The sequence below is a fragment of the Motacilla alba genome, chromosome 3 (genome assembly GCF_015832195.1).
Source record: "Motacilla alba alba isolate MOTALB_02 chromosome 3, Motacilla_alba_V1.0_pri, whole genome shotgun sequence".
Taxonomy (NCBI): Eukaryota; Metazoa; Chordata; class Aves; order Passeriformes; family Motacillidae; genus Motacilla; species Motacilla alba.
The window spans coordinates 73,525,492-73,544,327 of NC_052018.1; the positions used below are offsets into that span (position 1 = coordinate 73,525,492).

At 42.0% G+C, this 18,836-nt stretch overlaps 1 protein-coding gene across 5 annotated transcripts; it reads right to left on the reverse strand.

The window, feature by feature from the left end:
- Positions 1-1,905: 1,905 nt before the first annotated feature.
- On the reverse strand, positions 1,906-18,836 carry LOC119699291 (sulfotransferase 6B1-like). 5 transcript variants are annotated; one of them, XM_038132561.1, is made up of 9 exons: positions 11,112-14,681; positions 9,088-9,131; positions 8,750-8,994; positions 7,160-7,299; positions 6,682-6,771; positions 5,229-5,355; positions 4,365-4,459; positions 3,694-3,850; positions 1,906-2,905 (listed from the first exon to the last, which is right to left on the reverse strand). In XM_038132561.1, the coding sequence occupies exons 3-9, from the start codon at positions 8,949-8,951 to the stop codon at positions 2,775-2,777; spliced, it is 942 nt and encodes a 313-aa protein (XP_037988489.1). In that variant the 5' UTR covers positions 8,952-8,994; positions 9,088-9,131; positions 11,112-14,681; the 3' UTR covers positions 1,906-2,774. The 5 variants fall into 5 exon arrangements, with proteins under 5 accessions (XP_037988489.1, XP_037988492.1, XP_037988493.1 ...); XM_038132564.1 differs by lacking the exons at positions 9,088-9,131; positions 11,112-14,681 and adding an exon at positions 17,056-18,836; XM_038132565.1 differs by lacking the exons at positions 9,088-9,131; positions 11,112-14,681 and adding an exon at positions 14,706-15,021.

Here is an 18,836-nt window from a genome sequence, read left to right on the forward strand (position 1 = left end):
TGTTCTTATGCCAGCTGCTGCCTGACTGATTTACCCCCATTAAGTACCTGCTCCTTTGGCTTCCCTTTTCTATCATAGAGTTTTACACTTACCTTTACTAAACTTCGTGTTCACTGATCTTCTCAATGTGTTATGTTTCAAAAAGTCTTGCTATTTTTCCTAGTACTTTCAGCCCTCTCTTCTGAACCCCAGACTTAAAAGTCAGTCATTTATGATACACTGTATGGTATTAGTCTGCCCACCAGTGTTAAAAGCAACATTAAATATGATCAGGATGCACCACTAAAGGAGATTGCTTTAATTGCCCTCCCAATTTTGCTGTCAACCAGTATATGCAGTGTGACCATAAGCATGCTATTGCAACCAAGTTCATCATATCCATGGAAACAAGTGGATATTCCTGAAAGTATTGCTGCTGCTGAAAGTGCTTCAGAATGCCTTTTATTGCTGTTGTATGAATTTCTAAGAACCTAACTCTACTTCCAGTACTTTCATTTCTATAACTAATGTTTGTACATTGCCATCTCCACATCAATTTCTGTTTCTTTAGTCACATAATTTCAGGCCGTCCCCAGTTCTGTCACCTCTTGTATTTTCTGTCAGTGTCTTATCCAAGAGGTATGTTGTCTTAAGGAGCATCACCAACTTTTTAACATAACTTATATTTACTAATTCCTTTTCTTCAAAATGTTCCATGGCTGGTTGCTTTGTCGTGTTTGCTACTACATTTCTTTGTATCAAGTTAAGGCGACTGTTCTATTCTGATTCTTCCTTCACAAGTTTTTAAACATTGCTATTATGTATGTTCTCCTCCAGGAATCTGGTACCTGTCTGGCTGCTTACAGATGACTTGTAGTTGTTCAAAGATGCCTCGCTGCAGGACTTTCTGCTGCTCTGCTTTTCAATCCATTCAATTATTTTCTAAATATTCTAACTATTACTTCTAGCATTCCTATTTATTTCAAAAACTCTGCATGTCCACTTATGTCAAAGCAGAACCAACCAGCTTTTGAAGAGTGAAACAAAAAGTCTTCCAATATTACATTCTTTTGATTTCTAGAAAAAAACTCTCCAACTTGTAAATGTTGTAAAGGCGGTATGGTTTATTTCAGTGCTGGACCTATGCCCCCCCAAGGACATGCGCGCCCCAAAAATTCCCGAGTCCACTTTATCCCCTAACCTGCTGCACATGCAGAAAAGACACATGCACATATTTAACACTGTTATATCAATTTTTATGAGCCTGCTCAGTTATTCAGTCACATAAGCCCAATTCAGTTTTTCCATCTGATTTTTTTCTGTGGGGCCTCTTCTTATTTCAACTTGGATGCTTGCGTTCCTTTCTAAGTAGCCTTGAATCTCCCTTGTTCTCTATGCAGGCCTTTCTGTGGGCACAGAAGTTTACAGACTCAACAAGCAGACTTCAGCTAAATCCAAAATTGGCTTCTATACCAAGTTTAATGTCAAACCCCCTGTCTCACATTTCAACTCTATCTTCTATTTTTGCATCTTATCCACTTAGGTGATGGATCTATAAATTGGGTGGGTTTTTTCTGTTTTTAATTCAACCATATTTACAAAAACTTATTTTGCCTTTTCTTTTTTCCAGAACAGGTCCCCAGACAAGTCTGAAATACTGTGTCTAGAGAGGCAAACGCCAATGGCAGTACAAGAGAGCTGGGCAGAGCAATGTCTCACACCATCACTCTTGACCACCCCACTATCTCAGTAGTGGAATTTTCAAGAAAGACAAGCCAGAGGGGTTCCAAGGGAGGACCACAAAGTTGAGAAGCTCAGGGACAACCTCAAGACAGTTTCCAGTACTTAGAGGGCAGCTACAAAGAGGATAAAGGCTCCCTATTCACCAGACACCACATGGTGAAGAAAAGAGGCAGTAGAGTCAAGTTGCAACAAGGGAGGTTTAATCTTGGTACAATAAGTCAGTTCTTTACAGCAAGAACAACCAGTTGCTGGAACAAATCCTCCAGGAATGTGGTAGAATCCTCATCACTGGAAGTTTTCAAGATATGATATCTAGATAGAGTCTCATCCAGGCTCCCTTTCCCATGAAAGGGTGTACCAGATCATTTTTCAAGGCCTCTTTCAACCTGGGCTATTCTCTGCTTCTATAGAAAGCAGTGGCCCCGAGAGAACCTTGCCTGTTGACATCAGCCCAAAATATGAAATCCATCTTGATATTTTGCATTCAGAGAGATTGAGAGCCTTAAGAATGCTGATCCATATTCCCCTCCTTGCTGCTTTCTCTAGTTTTGATTTAGTTTGTGCTGAATTCATGGAAGATCTCCTGATTCCTGGAAGATCTCTATCTCTAAGATAAGACATTAGGCTTCTGTCATATCCCTATTTTTGCTAGTGATATTTTCTATGAAGATGTTGACTGATTTGGAACATTTTTGAAGAAAAAAAGAATCTGCATACTAAATAATTAGAAACCACCTAGAAGGATTGAATTTGTCTAGAAAGAAAAGGGGCATTTCCTTCCAGGTGACAGCTGGAACAGGGCTGTTAGGTTTTTTGTAAATATGATTAGTTGGCATCTTCTTCAGCAAATGAGTGTAGCCTGAGGTCACACCATAAAACAAAAGGCTCATCACTCAGCCGTGTCACTATAAAGGCTGCTGCAATGACTCTTAGAGTAATTCTAAGGTGCTTGGGTTATTTGATCTAGTTTTCCAATGTATAGCATTCAGATGATCTGAGTCTGCCTTGCAAAGTTCTTGCTCTTGTAACATGTAACCACATTTCACTTGTCTTCATCTTCTGCAGTACAAGTCATACTTCAACTTTTTCCCCAGTTTCGTTCCTGCTATATGTTCCTCAAATGCTTTGTCCATTTTCTCACTCTGATCTTCAGTGAAAAGATTCTTCCAGTCATTTACACCACCTTCAAAGAAGCAAAAAAAATTCTCTTGAAAACCAAGAAATTTCATTTTTTATTCTATAGAGCTGTGATTTCTATTGCATTGTACACTAAATCTTGTTGATCCATTTTCCAGATGAAACATTTTTCTACTCCAATATAATTTTGTGAAATCAGTGGAGTTACATATATATGCGAATAATCTTTATGATTGGCAAAGTGGAAGGTCATGAAGAATTGATTAAGAGTCATCTGCCAGGAGGCAGAGCTGGGTTTCTGCTCATTTGGCAGCTTCAGTTTTTACCCAGTTACTTCTTTAATGTAGAATGCAGAAATAGATTGTGACAACCAGGTTGCCCTTCTCCTGCCCGTGTCCCCCACACTACACTGCAAAAGCTACTCCTTCTCTTCCCACTCTTGTGTCCCCTTGGATTCTTGCTAGCTTAGGTTAGTTCTAATGTATAGGAATGATCAGTCGTTTGGCAGTGACCATCTCAGAAGATTCCTATACTCTCCTACAAAGTGTGGTCACACCACTCAGGCTGAGTTTGGCCCTGTGCTGCCTGCTCCATTGTCTGGGCAACTGGTGATCTGGGCACAGAGGTGGAGGGGAATTCAGACACATGACAGTTCCTCCTTCCTGCCAGCCATCTGTGAGCCTCCAAAAGTGGCTCTGCTGTGAGAGCCTTGCTGGGTGTCCTCCTCACCAGTTCTCCTTACATAGTCTTCTCAAGCAAAGCAGTGATAACCTGATAAGCCCAAGTTCTTGAGAGTGGAATATTTCTACCTCTGAGCCTCGTGGAGCTTCCTACCTTTGCGAAAGAGAATATTGCCAAATGACCCATGGGTCTTGTCTGAGTTTTTCTTCATAGACTGGAAGCTGCTCCTCTCTACCACCAGCTGGAGCTGTTCCTCAGTCAGAGGAATTCCAAAGAACGTAGCTATGTTTTTCACACTCAGGGCAGGATTCTGGAAAGAGGAATGTAACATATGGCATGACTTTCAAACAAATAACACTGCTTTCCAGGGTGTTTACACTTCCCTGTAGCTCTCTGCCGGCTGCATACATAGGATATTCATAGAGTTCACTAGTACTAGTGTGTGCCATGGTGTTTCTCTTCTCCATAATTACTTTGGAGGAGATAAGAGCTGCCTTCCTGTACATTACAAAATATTTTATATGATTTACAGGTAGCAAAATACACAATACTGGAAACAGAAAAGCTCCTTCCCTAAAAATATTACTGGAGATTTGGATTGACAATGATTTGGGCTTATATCAGAAATAAATAAAAAACAAGAATCATTTTCACAAGCAAAAGTTTAAGTAGGTTTTTTTTAGTATGAATTTCACCTTTTCTTCCCTTAAAACAAGAATCTGTCTCACACACTTTGGATACCCTGCATGCATGTAATGTTGAATTGGTTCAGGAAAAAAGTGTCCCTTGAAGTATAAAGTATTTGTAACTATTGATAACCTTACCTCTTTTACTTCTTCATAAGTTATTGTCATAATATTTTCTTTGTCAGCATATTTGTTCCACTCAGAAAGGTATTCAAGGTAGCATCCCCAGGCCGCTAAAAAAAAAAATCAATACTAAGGTGAAGCATAAATTAAGATTATACAAATTTTGCTCATTAAGTTGTGTCAGACAAGGGCTTTATTAATCATGTCTACGGCAGAGTTTACACACTTCTGTGGGAATTACAGGTTTGCTCAGACATATGATACCATTGGTAAGTCTGAAAAATAAAACTTGTCAGCCTTTAAAGACAGTTGTGAGTCCACCAAAAATCTATCATCTTGCCGACCATTGGTAAGACTCCCTTAATCCAGTCTAAAACCTTGTTGAACTCTCACTTCTGCTGGCCATGTGCTATCATAAAACTCATAACCTTAAACTATTGCTATTACATTCTATCTTTTTTAATGCACTAGAATTAGTCCCGTTTTTAATACACTAGACTTAGTCCAAATAATTCCTTTCTTCCAATGTGGCATGGAGGTGATTATATAGCTCCATGGACACAAGATGACGGACATAGGAGAGCAGGGCTAAAGGGGGACCCAAGACTGAGATAAGGAAGAACTGCTTCTTCCAGGAAAAACAGCAGTTTGTACAAATTTTAAAAGCCTGTGGAAGTGCAGTTTTGACAAATATTTATCCTCAAACTGTAAGAAGAGCATGGCAAGCTTCAGTTCAGATGTTTAGTTCTATGTCTTTAATCTCTGCTTTTGTATTGTAAACCAAAAAATTCCTAGCAAAGCTGATTTACCAAACTTCAAGGGTTTTTAGACAAAGACAAATCATTGGACAATTGACACAGACAGCAAAATATACTGTACTTTTCTTTGCCATGAAATCTGTGAAGAACTCATCCCAGGTCTCATAGGAGGGAACAGTAGCCACGCCATTGGAAAAATGGTAATAAGATGTAGCAACATCTTTTGGATTACGAATCAGTAACAATATCTAGAGAAAAATTAAATTATTTTTAGAGGAAGACAAATGCAGACTACAGCATTAAAAAAGAAATAATAATATACTCTATAACTGTGGTTGGTGATTTCTAGTATCTTGTGTGCTCCTTGCAGAAATTACTATTTCATTCTCAGATCAGGAGATGCAGTATTTAACTTTGCTTTGGTTCTGATTTATTAAAATATGGATATTGATCTAGTACCGATATCCAACTGTGATGGACAAAAACTCTCTAACAGTTTAAAGTTAGAAAGTGTATGTTTATTTCAACGCTGGCCAGTGTTCGGGATAGTTCCCAAATACACACTGCAATTAACAGGTGATTACAAAGCTCTTTTATCTATGCAAGTATTGAATACCCAAAATACAAATACATATTCATGATTTTGGTACATCCCATTCTCCGCTTCATATGGTAATTAGTTCAAAAGCTATTAAGCATGCATAGTGTGTTCCTTGAAATGAGTCAGTGGTCCCTTACATGGGGAGCAGTCCCAATTTGAAGAAGTAAATGTAGTCTTCCTCGTTCTGACCTTTCTACCTTTTCAATGCAAATATGACAAATGAACCCTTGGAAGAACTCCCATTCCTTGTCTTCAATTGGTTTCAGAACAGAGGAGGCCCACAATTGTCTTACGTTCCTCAAAGCTATTTGTCAGTTTCTATATTCTTCATTATAAACCCAGCTAACCAAACATTATGTTGACAAGCAATCAATTATTAGTTAACTACTAACTCTTAACTTCATCAAGACCTACCTATTTGTTTTAATTAGCTTCAACAAAGCTTATCTCTAACTAAAATCTTGGCTTCTCTAAAATCTCTAAATTTTTAAAGTTTATGTTTCAGTACCATGACAAGATGGTTGCATATAATTATTATCTTTTACAGATTAACCAAATTATTTATGCAGAATCTAAGTATGTTTGATCAATACAAGCATAGTTCATCTTTAAAGTAGCAGGGAAAATTCACAAAAATATAAATTCTCTTTGAAATTTGACACATTGAAGCCCTCACTTGCAACAATGCCATAAAATTCCTCCCACAGCATATCACATCAAAATCCATTTTGTCTCTGGAGGATTTGTTCAAGCACAGCAACTCTCTGGTGGAAACACACTAAGGGGCCAATAAGGGCAAACTCAGGTAAAGTGAGGTGAATGGCAGTACTTAAACAGTCCATAGAAATGGCCAAGCTGAACCCTTAAGTATAAGAATGATTCTGAGAATTGCCAGAAAAGTACCATATTGGTTCTTTAAAAAAAAAAAAATCTATTGAAATGTTTTCTTTAATATATTAAAATCAGCACTCACCTTGGCATTGTTTTTGAAGATAGATTTGGGAAGATTTTCAGGACGGAGATTAGTAACCATAAATCTCGGAGAAAGTAATTTGGTCATTCGCTTGAAGAATTGGAAGGAGAAAAGTGGACAGTTCAGTTAGTACAGGTATTCTTTTCAATAACCTATGCCAAAATGTCTCCTTGAACAACTTATCAACAGTTACTGGCCGATACAAGTTTTGGTGGTTTTTTTTTAATGAGTGTTCCCCTGGGATTTTAGTGGGCTGCTCTGAGTAGCTCTAATCTTCAAAAGCCCATGAGCAACTGGAAAAAGACTATCCATTGTTAGTTCAGTGATAATTCTCTTCAGTTCCGTTAGACAAGAGATCAAAGTTAAGGAACAGATTAGCTATCTGTGAAAGCATCAAACAATGGAATAATCCATACATCATATATTCAGTATTTGAAGCACATCATATTAATCATTTCCATACATATTCTGTTCCCACCTCGTATTTCTCAGGATCTCCAATTTCGAGGTAGGGGAATTCTTCTGGTTCCTCGGCATGCGCACTGCTTTCACTGCCTGGTGTTTTCTTTTGAGATATGGCTATCAGGTCAGTTAAGATTTGACTTAGCCAGTTAGTGCCTGAAAGAAGAAAAATACAGAAGTACTTGTGTAACTTTTAGAATGGACAGAATGGATTTACCAGGGAAGTCAGGAGGTGGTAGTACTACCACGTGAGTTACCTGGTCTCCTTTCATGTCATACAATCACAGCTGACCGTCTGGTCAATGACCTCCCAGGATCCTACCTTTGCTCCTCATAAGGACATAGTTCTCCAACTTGAACAGTTCAGTACACCATGAATTACCTTGTATGTTGTAAACTAATCAGGGAGAAGAACCACTGAGATTCAACTAGGAAAACCTGCATTAATGTAATAAATTTTATTGTTACACATATATGGGAGAGTGAGGTGGTAAACATGTACTTTAAAACCTAATGTATGGAGTGTTTTCTGGTGTGCTGGATTGTCTTTGGAAGAAAGATGGGTCAAAGTACTTCAAGACAGGAGCAGAACGAGATCTGAAAATTGTGCAATCATTTTCTTTAGCAACCAGAAAAAAAAAACTCTCTGAAGTGACATTTCCCAGACACACTTATTGTCTTTTTCTTCAAAAGATAACAAAGAGCCTCCATAGATCTCCCATCTCTGATTTTCCATTTATGACTTCTGGACACTGGGTGCCTACATCTTTCTCGCTGCAATCTTAATAACTGCATTCCAGTGCATAACATTTCTTCAAAAAGAAAATCCAATAAAAAAGCAAAAACTTCACAGTCCTTTCAGCTGTGACTATCCACTGTATAGCAGTGTGAACCAATTGCTGGATGAGAGAAACAGCAAGATTAAAGTGTATATGAGGTACATCTAATCCAAACTTTTGGCTTGCATGTTGGCCAGTGCTTTGAGGTAGATGGAGCAAATATGTAGGGTAAACTTGCAATCCTAGCAAAGATGTCCTCTTGATATCCCAGCAATTACAGAAGAGTGTAATCACTTCAAGGACTACAAAAATATTTTTGATAGCTATTTCCTAACATCTATGGGAAATAAACTAATGAATTTTCACCATTTGAAGGTACCAAAGGCCCCATTGTAAAAACATAAAGCTCTTAATTTTACAAACATGCATGTGGGAGCAGATTGTGTAAAATCAATAGATCTAGTTACCTCTGTTGTAAAAAACTGTATTTTGATTCTAATTTGTGCGTTTAACTCCATAACTAATAAAGTAAACATAACAAAAATCTTAAGATGCCATAAAACAGAATTGATTTTTAAAAAATAATCATAAAACGGGTTGATTATTTCAGTCTTTTGGAAAATCACCCATATCAAATATTCATATTTCATTTCTGGTGCTTTTTGAAAATTAAATCAGTTTTTAAAAATCTGGTGAACATTCCAAATACAATTATTTAGCATAATATATAATATGTATCATATCTTATATATTGCATACATTTAATACAATCCTTGTTAATTGTTTTTACATAACCTTGTTTATGAAAAAAAATAAAATATATTCACCGGATTTAGGGTATCCTGCCAAAATTACATCATCACTTCTGGCTTCAAAGGACTCCAAGGCTTTGAATACTTCAGGACTGTAAAGACTTCTAGGGTAGAGAATTCCCTTGTAAGAAATTAGCAGTTCATCACGATGCATTGAGTTGGAAGCTGCTATTGCCTTATCTACCAAACCAACAAATGTTTTCCTGGACTTCTCCATTCTTCTTCTCTCTCACACACAGGCTCTGTCACAGTGTGAAATGCTGTGTAGAAGGAGAAACCCACAGACTGTCCTTTAATAGCTGCTTGGTTTTTGTTCTTTTTTTCTTTTCTTGACTCTATGAACAATAACTTACCTCTTTCTGAACCTGTGAAGAAATGTGCAGCTCCAGTCAAAGACCTAATGTAATATGAACCTTTGAAATCAATAGATGTTGAACATAAACGAACAAGATAAGCAGACAAATGCAATTGCATTCTAGAATAAAGGTCATGCCAAAAATTCTGTGATTACAACACAGAGTTTATAAACAGAATATAACAAAATAGAACGACATGAATTGCAGATTGGAATTTAAATGTCATGATCAAAATCCTCAAGGCAGTTCATCTCTTTCCAGTACTCACTGCTGAGATTTTTTTTTTTCTTCTCCTTGATAATATCACTCTTAATTCTCACTGTAGTTAAATAAAATGTGTTGGGATGGGGAGAGAAAATGTTCAGTGCACTAGAGACTGAGCTGAGGACAGTCCTGTGAGTGTGGCCGGCTGCTGCCTGCAGCTGGAGCCCAGCAGGGCACAGGGGCACAGGCACTCTTGGGCTGTTCATCAGACTGCACTACAGAGGTCTGCTTTTCCTCTGGTTACACAGAGATTACTCATTTCTACACTTTGATGAGCTCAATCATTGTTTTACAACTGATCAGTGCTTAGCGAGTTGGTAAGAACATAACCTCAGCTACACTGAGTAGTGTTTATCATGCACTTCAGATTATGAGCTGCTGACTGCCCTGACCCCAGTAAAAGAACTGCCTTTAGGCTCAGATTCAATATTTAAGTCTCTGGCCAAAGGATGGATGGGTCACAAAAATGAGAAAACAGTTCTCCCCCACAATTTCTGCCCAGAATTTACATGCCATCCTTTCTCATCTCCATCTCTTGACTGCTGCCTGTTGGGCACTGTAAGGAAGGGGACCAGCAACTACATACCTGTATGCTTCTGCCACTTGCTCTCCCTGAGGGATTCAAGCCTGCTCCCTGAGGCATAATGCAGTGCTCACGGGACGAGCTAGCCCTACATTTTTACACCTACTTTTCCCAGTCCATACACAATCTTTTGCTTTTCCCTTCATCTCTGTTCTTTCTGTAAAACAGTGTCAGCATGGAAAGACTACCTATGTACAGGCATCATCGGAAAACAGTGGATATCACATGGCCTGGTCCATCTGATGAATGACGTGTGCCAAAGGGCACAAAGTTGGCATCACCTGCACCATTTAATTCACTGACATCAGCTAAAAGTTGTTGTCCTATGAAATAGCACTTTTGCTGATTCTTGATGTGAAACTAGACACCCTAGCCTAACAAAAACAGCTTTCTACTTATTCTTTCCTTATCTACCCTTGGCATTAAACTGTCATGGACTAAAGATAAGAAAATGTGTTTACTTGGTATTTTTACCTGCTGGCAAAAAAATTTAGTTGGGACTGTCCTTCCTAAGGGTGGAAAAAGAGGGAAAATAGCCTGTATATTATTAGTGTCATTTCATGCAATGGCAAAGCATTGGCGTAGGGTTTCCAAAATTTAAAAAGGATTCCAGAGAAACCTCCAGAGGATTTCCAGGGCATTTTTGCAAGAAAGGGCAGTCAGGCCAATTATTCCTGGGAAGCATACTTTATCCTTTGGAACCAGGGAAAAAAAAAAAAAAGAAAAAAAAAAAAGCCAATTTCTGTATTTTGGAGGAAAATATAATTAGAAGCCATAACTCATGAGGAGGGATTTAGAGGCGAATTATATTCCTTGATGAAAAAAAAATAATCATGATCACGATTTTGTAATGTGAGCCTTCGATACAGCCATCTGCCCTGACACCTGAGCTGAGAGATGGGAGGAGTGTACCTAGCCCCACCCATGTGCTACAAGACCTTCTGAACCTGCTAAATAGTGAACCCAGAGACTGACAACACAGCATCACTTGCTTCAAAATTTCTAAGAAGCAGCTTTAATATATACAGAGATTAAAAACAGATTAAAAACAGATTAAAACCAGATTAAAAACAGATTTAAAACAGATTAAGGGATTTGATCATCTCTAGATTAATGGTAGTTGTTGTTCAAGCCATCACAGTTTCTCTGAAGGTTTCTGACTTCCCACACTTACCAGACCTGGTCTTCCCTGATTGTGGACCTGTGCAGAAGGAGGCTGGAGGCATTTCTGTGATAGCTACAGGACAGTGCCAGCTGGCCCTTACATAGTGCACTGATCTGCTCATGCAGATCCTTTCCCTGTTAAATGAAACAACTTCAAAGAATGAAAGCTTCACAACAGTTGCTCCCAAGTGCTAAACAAGAAGAGGTATGTTTTTAATATTTATTTCTATGATCTGCGTTTATCTCGGTAAAACTCTGGAGAAGGCTTCCATAAATTAGTCCTCTAAAACAGCCTACTCAGTTTTTAGATAGTTCCATTAAGATTGATCCATTCAAAAATGTGCCTTAAAACTCCCCTGATCATTCATCTGTACCAACAACAACAACAACCACCACCACAACAACAACAAGAAAGACAAGCTTGCAAGAGTAGTGAGATGCCCTGGGCTTCTGTGAATGAGCCCATGAAATGCAGGGCCTAAAGTAGAATTTGCTCTAAAATGGAAATGTCATACGTGGCATTTTCCCCTTTAAATAACTTAGTGTGGATCTGATCACAGGAGAATCAAAGCCTTCAAACCAAGCCCAGGCTGGTGGGATGGCTTAGGTTACATGGCAAAAGCTGTCTGCATACCCACAAAGGAGCACAGCAGAGCAATGAAGGGGGAATCGATACATTACCCTGCCCACATACTCCCATGACATCAGCTCATCCAAGGCCTGTCTCCACAAGCTCACAGGAGCTCAGGCAGAGAGGAATGCAAGTTAAGGACTCTTAAAAAAGGGACTGGACTCTGTCCAGGACCCTCCTATGGCTGTTCCAGGAGAGCTTTAAGCCCAGTGTTCTCGTAGGAAGATGACCCATCAAAATGATCAGTGCAAGAGAACTTTTGAAGACTGGCAGGGGCTGCAGTCTGGAGGTATAGGCACATCAAGAAATGCAGAGGAACAGTCTTTCATGATTGCCCATGACTTATTATGTCAGGATTACATGACAGGTAGGAAACAACTGCCATGAAACTAATTATGTACCAGCCTGCATGATACTCTAGTGTCTTTTCAGCATTTATCATCATTTCCTCTTCTGTATATTTGGCATCTGCCAACTCCTTCACCATTTGTTCAAGCCAATTGGTTCCTGAAAGGACAAAGACGCCAGTAACACATCCATTCCACTTCAGTTTTTCATGTAAACCTGGCTGATGGTATCCTGTCTAAATGTTTTCAAGTCGACCCGTTTGGCTCAATGTTGTACTTTAACCTTTCAACAAGTGTGTGTGTCCTGGTTTTCACTGCAATGAAATTCATTTTCCCCATAATAGCTGGTATGGAGCTATGTGTTGAATTTGTGCTGAAAACAACGTTGGTAACACAGAGATGTTTTAGTTGTTGCTAGGCAGTAATTACACAGTGTCAGGGCCTCCTCCGATTCTCACACTGAGCTGCTGGAGAGCAGGTTGCAGGTGCACAAGAAATTAAAAGGGGACACAGATGGGACAGCTGACCCCAACTCATCCAAGGACTATTCTATTCCATATGGAACCATGCTCAGCAATAACATTTGAGGCAAGAAGAAGGAAAGAGATGCTGAGAGCTAAGGCACTTGTCTTACCATGGCACCGTCATGGGTGATGGAGCCCTGGAGACAGCTGAACATTTGACTGCCAGTAGGATAGAATGAATTCCTTACTTTGCTTTGCTTGCACACATAGCTCTGGCTTTACATATTTAACTGTCTTTATTTCACCCCAAGACTCCTCTCACTCTGTTTCCCTCCCCCTTGCCCTTGTGGGTGAAAGAGTGAGTGGCCCCATGGGGCCACTGAGTTGAGCTGTGAGTTGCCAGCTGAGGGTAAATCCCGGCCCTGGTTAATAATCAACAAGGGTGTGCCTAAGGTCTAAGGGGCAGAGCTGTCAAGCAGATACTGTGGAGTGCCACCCTGCTTGCTTCAGGGTCACATCACAACTCTTGCTAGAAGTAGATGCAGACCTCTATTGCTCTTTTCAACTCCTTTCAACTTCTCACCTTTTTGGTTACTACGCACTACTCCAAAAATGGATACACATCCCAGGAAGAAGCTTCCTTACAGGCAATAGCTCTGTCCTGCATCCAGTCACTGCAAGGCAATGTCCAGAGTTCAGGACAGGTATCACCTAAACCTGATTTCTCATGATGAAATACTCACATCTGAGTATTTTATGTCATCAAATCTGACAGGAGGGTCCACTTGCATGTGTGAGATGAATCAACCTGCCACCTGAGCCACTGGGGGCACAGGTGCCTCCAGCTCCTCCTACCCTTAGACTCTGCTCTCTGCTCATGAGCAGGGTCTCCAGTGCTGTCACAGCCATATGTCTGTCTGCTCAGGAGCTGCACACAAGGAGGGTCAGAGCAGCCCTGTCTCTCTAGAGAGGCTCAGGGCCACCAGGGATCCTGAGTATGCCAGCAATCCAAGTCCCAGTCCCAGCACTGTCTCTCCAGCAGCCAAAGTGTCTCGGGCTATGCAGGTCAATGAATGTGGAACAGCTCCTGCGCTCCTCAGGGACAACTCTGAGTTGCTCAGTTAGCCACAGGAAGATCTGCCTTGGATGGAAATGCTCTTACCAGGAACATTTGCAGTACACCATAAAGAGAAGATGCACCTGAATGGAAGACTCACCCCAACTTTGCTTTGGAAATTGACTGGGGAAAAGATATGAGGTAGAAGATAAATTAATATAATTTTTTGGGTTTGTTCATTCTCTTTAAAGGAAACAGACAAAGATACAATATAAACATAATTTTCAGTGGAAATTTCTCTCTTTTTTTTTTTTGTTTAACAATTGGTAAGAACCTAGAAGTCATACATTTTGAGAGCCACTGCTATTGTGTCAGTGAATTATGTATTACCTTCAAAACAGATTCCCATGTTTTTCTGAATTGATTCTAGAATCACTGGCTTCATATCTGGCTACTTTTCACTCCCTCAAAATGTCACTCATCCTTCAAGTTTCCTTGACTACATTCATTTTTTGACATGACTTGCTTGCCTTTTCCATCCTCCCTTCTCCTACCTCCATACTCCACTGAATGCAAGGGCCCACAATCTCAAATGGAGCAAAAGCACATGAGGTGTTACTGCTCTGAATAGCTCTGTCCTTTATAGTGAGATCACTAAGGGTACAAAGGGACTGAATCCAAGCCATGGGATAACACTGGAGAGGATAAAACTGCAAAATCAGGTCATGCTCTGGTTTTCTACCAGATCAGCAAGACCAGAATAAATCTGAGCCTTTTTGTTCTAGCACTGTCATCATGTTAGTCCTTGCTAAGTGTGATTCCTCAGGTGTTCTTATGCCAGCTGCTGCCTGACTGATTTACCCCCATCAAGTACCTGCTCCTTTGGCTTCCCTTTTCTATCATAGTTTTACATTTACCTTTACTGAACTTCGTGTTCACTAATCTTCTCGATGTGTTATGTTTCAAATTGTTTTGCCATTTTTCCTAGTACTTTCAGCCCTCTCTTCTGAGCCCCAGACTTAAAAGTCAGTCATTTATGATACACTGTACGGTATTAGTCTGCCCACCAGTGTTAAAAGCAAAATTAAATATGATCAGGATGCACCACTAAAGGAGATTGCTTTAATTGCCTTTCCAATTTTGCTGTCAACCAGTATATGCAGTGTGACCATAAGCATGCTATTGCAACCAAGTTCATCATATCCATGGAAACAAGTGGATATTCCTGAAAGTATTGCTGCTGCTGACAGTGCTTTGGAATGCCTTTTATTGCTGTTGTATGAATTTCTAAGAACCTAAGTGTGGAAACGCAGGGCACCAGGAATATTTTTCTGTCTGCTCTGGGGTGCCCTGACCCCCAGGGGAGCACTGACTTTGACCCTCATTCATGGAGAAAGTTTCCTAGACTTTACGATAGACTAGAATCCACAAAAGTGTGCAACAGATTATAGAGAGTAGTGTAGATGCATCACTTGGTGAGAAATTTAGGTTTTGTGATTTTTAGTATGTTGTGTATGGAAGCAAGGAGGGCACAGGGTGCCATCCTGAGTTTCTTCTTCCTGCTTCTTCTTCCTTCTTCTTCATGAGTTTGGGCGGCACTCTGTAATTGGGCAGACAAGTCCGCATTGCGGGCTCTGTGGGATCAGTTATTGGGTTAAAAGGGATAATAATTTAGTCTGAAGGCATGTCTCAAGTGCCTTCAATCCTGACCCAGAGAAAACCATAACTGGTGCCCCGTGTAAATGCGACAGCTCAGTAAGAAGAAACTGTGCCAGGAGCCCTTGATAAAAACCAAGACCCAGGAAAACTCCTCTGCAGATGAACATCTTGGTGTTTGGACATTTGGAGAACCCTGTGGAAGGAGCCAAATCCAAGGTCGCAGGACAGACCAGTCCCAAGAATGACAGGTCCATTAGGGTCGAGTAAGCTGACAAGGACTCAGGACGGGTGGTAACCTCTCAAAAACTGACTGGGATGTGATAAATAACCTAGAAATATTGATGAAATAGCATCCAATTCGAGTCTCAAGACAGGAACTGGAACTTCTGCTATCCTGGGTGAGAGAGATATGCCCAAACATATCTGTTAATTACTTGTTTGACTCAAATCTGTGGGAAGATGTGGATGCTAAGCTTTGCTGCAAGGCTGCATGGGGGCAGGGGTGCTGTGAGACTGCTTTCCATTGGTAGACTCGTGCATGAAGTTTTTTATGCAGCAAAATGCAAAAAACCCTTTGCAGAAGCTGCTTTGGCAACATCTCAGCAGCTGCAAGGCGTTTCCTCGCAGGCTGGAGACCAGAGACCTGCGGCCCCCACAGGGGGAGAGACTGTCCCCCCTGGGTTACGAGAGAGATCTTATTCCTGCAAATGTTGGCATGGATACGCCCACTGGTCCGGGGGAGGTGCGCGGTGCGGGTGATACAAGGCAAAGCCCGAAAGGGACCCAGGGGGATTTCCGAGGATGAAACTGTTGCTTGGGAGGCGGCCGAAGCAGACGTGGCATTTTTCGGATTCTTTGCATCTCTGCGTGTCTCGGAGACCGGAGCGGGGGGCTCGGGAAGTCGCCGTTTTCCCCACCACGGCAGCTCCAAACGGCTGAACCAGCCTCCGGAGCTTGGGGGGCCACGTTCGGCTACCTTGGGGGGCCACGTCCCGGCTACCACGTCCCGGTCAACCCACAGCTCCTGCCCCCGCCCGTGCCCCAAAACCGACGTCAGAAGGGTCTCCCCACCCCCTTGGTCAGCAGGGGCGGCCCCGCACCCAAGGGACGTCGGCCTTGTCTTGCCCCTCCCCGCCGCCTCTTTCGCTCCCGCTCCAGCAGCAGCGGCAGAGCCGCTCACCACAGCATTTTAACCGTGCGGAGGCGCTCCCCACAGACAGGGGACCGCCTGAGTGTCTGAGGACCAGCCCGAGAGCAGGCGGATCGCTTCCCGGCGCGCAACAGTTTAAAACCGCGGAGAGCTCGCAAGATACGCAATCTGAGCAGCCAGGAACTGCGCAGACAGATCAGGCTACGCAAAGTAGCAACCACCTACGCAGCCACGGCAAAGTTACTCAGCCCGGTGCGGGTGGGGAGGCATCCATCGGGGCGACTCCAGCAGCTCCGCGGCAATTTTGAAACGTAACAAGCACGGCTTTGCTTTCAGCAAGTTCGCAGAGCCCGGCGGGGATGAGCCGAGGGAAGACGGAGGTTGCGGGAGAACAGAAACCGCTCGGAACGAGCGAACGGGAACACGGTTGGGGTTCTGGACCGGGATTGCAAACACAGACCCAGAAATTACAATCAGTCTTTCACTAATGGCCATAGCAGCGGCGTGGAGTCTCCCTTCCCTGCCTGCTTTCTTTCAAATGCCGACAAACCCCACGGCAACAGCCGCGGTCTTCCCTGGTCCTTGGATGCCCTCAGGAATCTCGGCAGCACCGATGGCTTCTCCCTGCACACCGTCCGTCACATACCTAGGCCGCGGTAGCGCGGGAATTCCTCGCAGACTTTCTCTGTCAGCTCAGAGACTCTGCGCAAGGTCTGTCCCTTTCAACAATGGCCGCCTCCTCCACGCAGTTTCCATACGACAAAATGGCGGCACCTTGCGTACGTCTGCCGTACAGCAAAATGGCGGCATCCTCAGCCCTTAAGTGAACAATGCTACAAATTCCTGCCGACGCCATTTTGCGACCAACGAGATGATGAACCTCCTTCTGCAGCGCCTCCTCTGGCCGCTTCTGTAGTGCACCCCCAATTCTAAAATGCAACAACGAATGCAACCACCAATTCCTTAAACAGAAGGAGAAGAAATGAATACAGCCTCAAAGGCTGAAGAAGGAGCATCTTTGCAGGACACAAACCCACAAAATACAAACAGAGTAGTAGTCCACTTTCCTGATATTCCAGAAGCCATCTCAAATAATAACACAAAAGATTCTTCAAGAGACACATCCAAATCTACCAATTGGACAGAGATTAAAAGAAAAGCATTAAAGGAAGGAGATTTCGACATGGCATCAATGCAATTAGTGGCCATGCCAATGAAATATGGCAGGCAAAATGCAAATCCCAAGTCAATCAGCAATATCCAAAGTTCCCAGAAATCCCTGCTGCTGTGAGCAAAGAAAACCTACCCATCTCTTACAGAAAAAGATCTTTTTGAACTCTGTTTACAGATAGATGCTAACATGAAGTTATTTCACTGTCCTGCCTTGTGGGACCCTAAAGCAGGAGCACTGTTGTCCACTTGTAGAGTTCTTTAGGAAGCAACAAATGTCGCGAAATACCATTATTCTGCTGCACATCCACCTTTGCAACCCCCCCGAACTATAGAGGGCTTTTCCCCAGGGGCAGAAGGGAAGTGGCCCACTGCACCCCCACCCAGGTTTCCAGAACTTTTCTCCGCGACTCATGACCTCCCGTGCGCCCCCCACCCTGGTGCTGGAACAGGCCACTCCCCTTGGGACTCCTGAAGAATCCCCTGGGGAAGAGGGGGAAGCAGGTCCGGACTCGGAGGGGGAGGAGGGCGATCGAGAGACTGCGGCTCAAGCAGACTCCGAGAGGGGAGCAGTTCCCAATTTAAGTTACTCCTCAGTGAAGAGAAAGATAATGTATACTTTTTTAATTCCTTACACATGTGCATGAGGTGGGAAAGGTGTAATAAATATTAGGATAAATTCATGCTTATAACAAGGTATGTATGAAATAAATTATATTTGTAGGATGCCTCTCAGAAATAGTACCAGAATTTAGCAATCACACACAAGCACTGGAGAGAATATTACCTCACTACATTGTGAAATCGCAGGTGGGATTCACTGAATAAAATTTCAAATTAGCAAGTGAAGGAACTAGCCACTGTGCAAATGTTGGGCAATTTTGGAACACCCAAGCCATCAACAGCCAATAACGACTCAAGATTGAGATAACCCAGAACTTGCATCCCAATGTCTAGTTCCCGTAACTTGAAATTTAACATTCATCTTTTCCCGGTGACTGTTTTGTCCACCCAGAAACTGCATTGTCCACCTGGAGACAGGTTTCCTCCAACTCTGAACAGAGAAAAGAAACTGCATGAATATTCAAAGGAGAAGAAAAGAACAAGAGGAACTTCGCTCCGGGCAAGAAAAATAGTATAAAAGCTCTGCTCACCAGATGGACTTCATGAACATTGGGGATTCTGATGTGATAGAGATCGGAACGAGATTCACCCAGCGCCAAGACCTGGGCTCGATGCTGTCCCCTTTGATTGTGG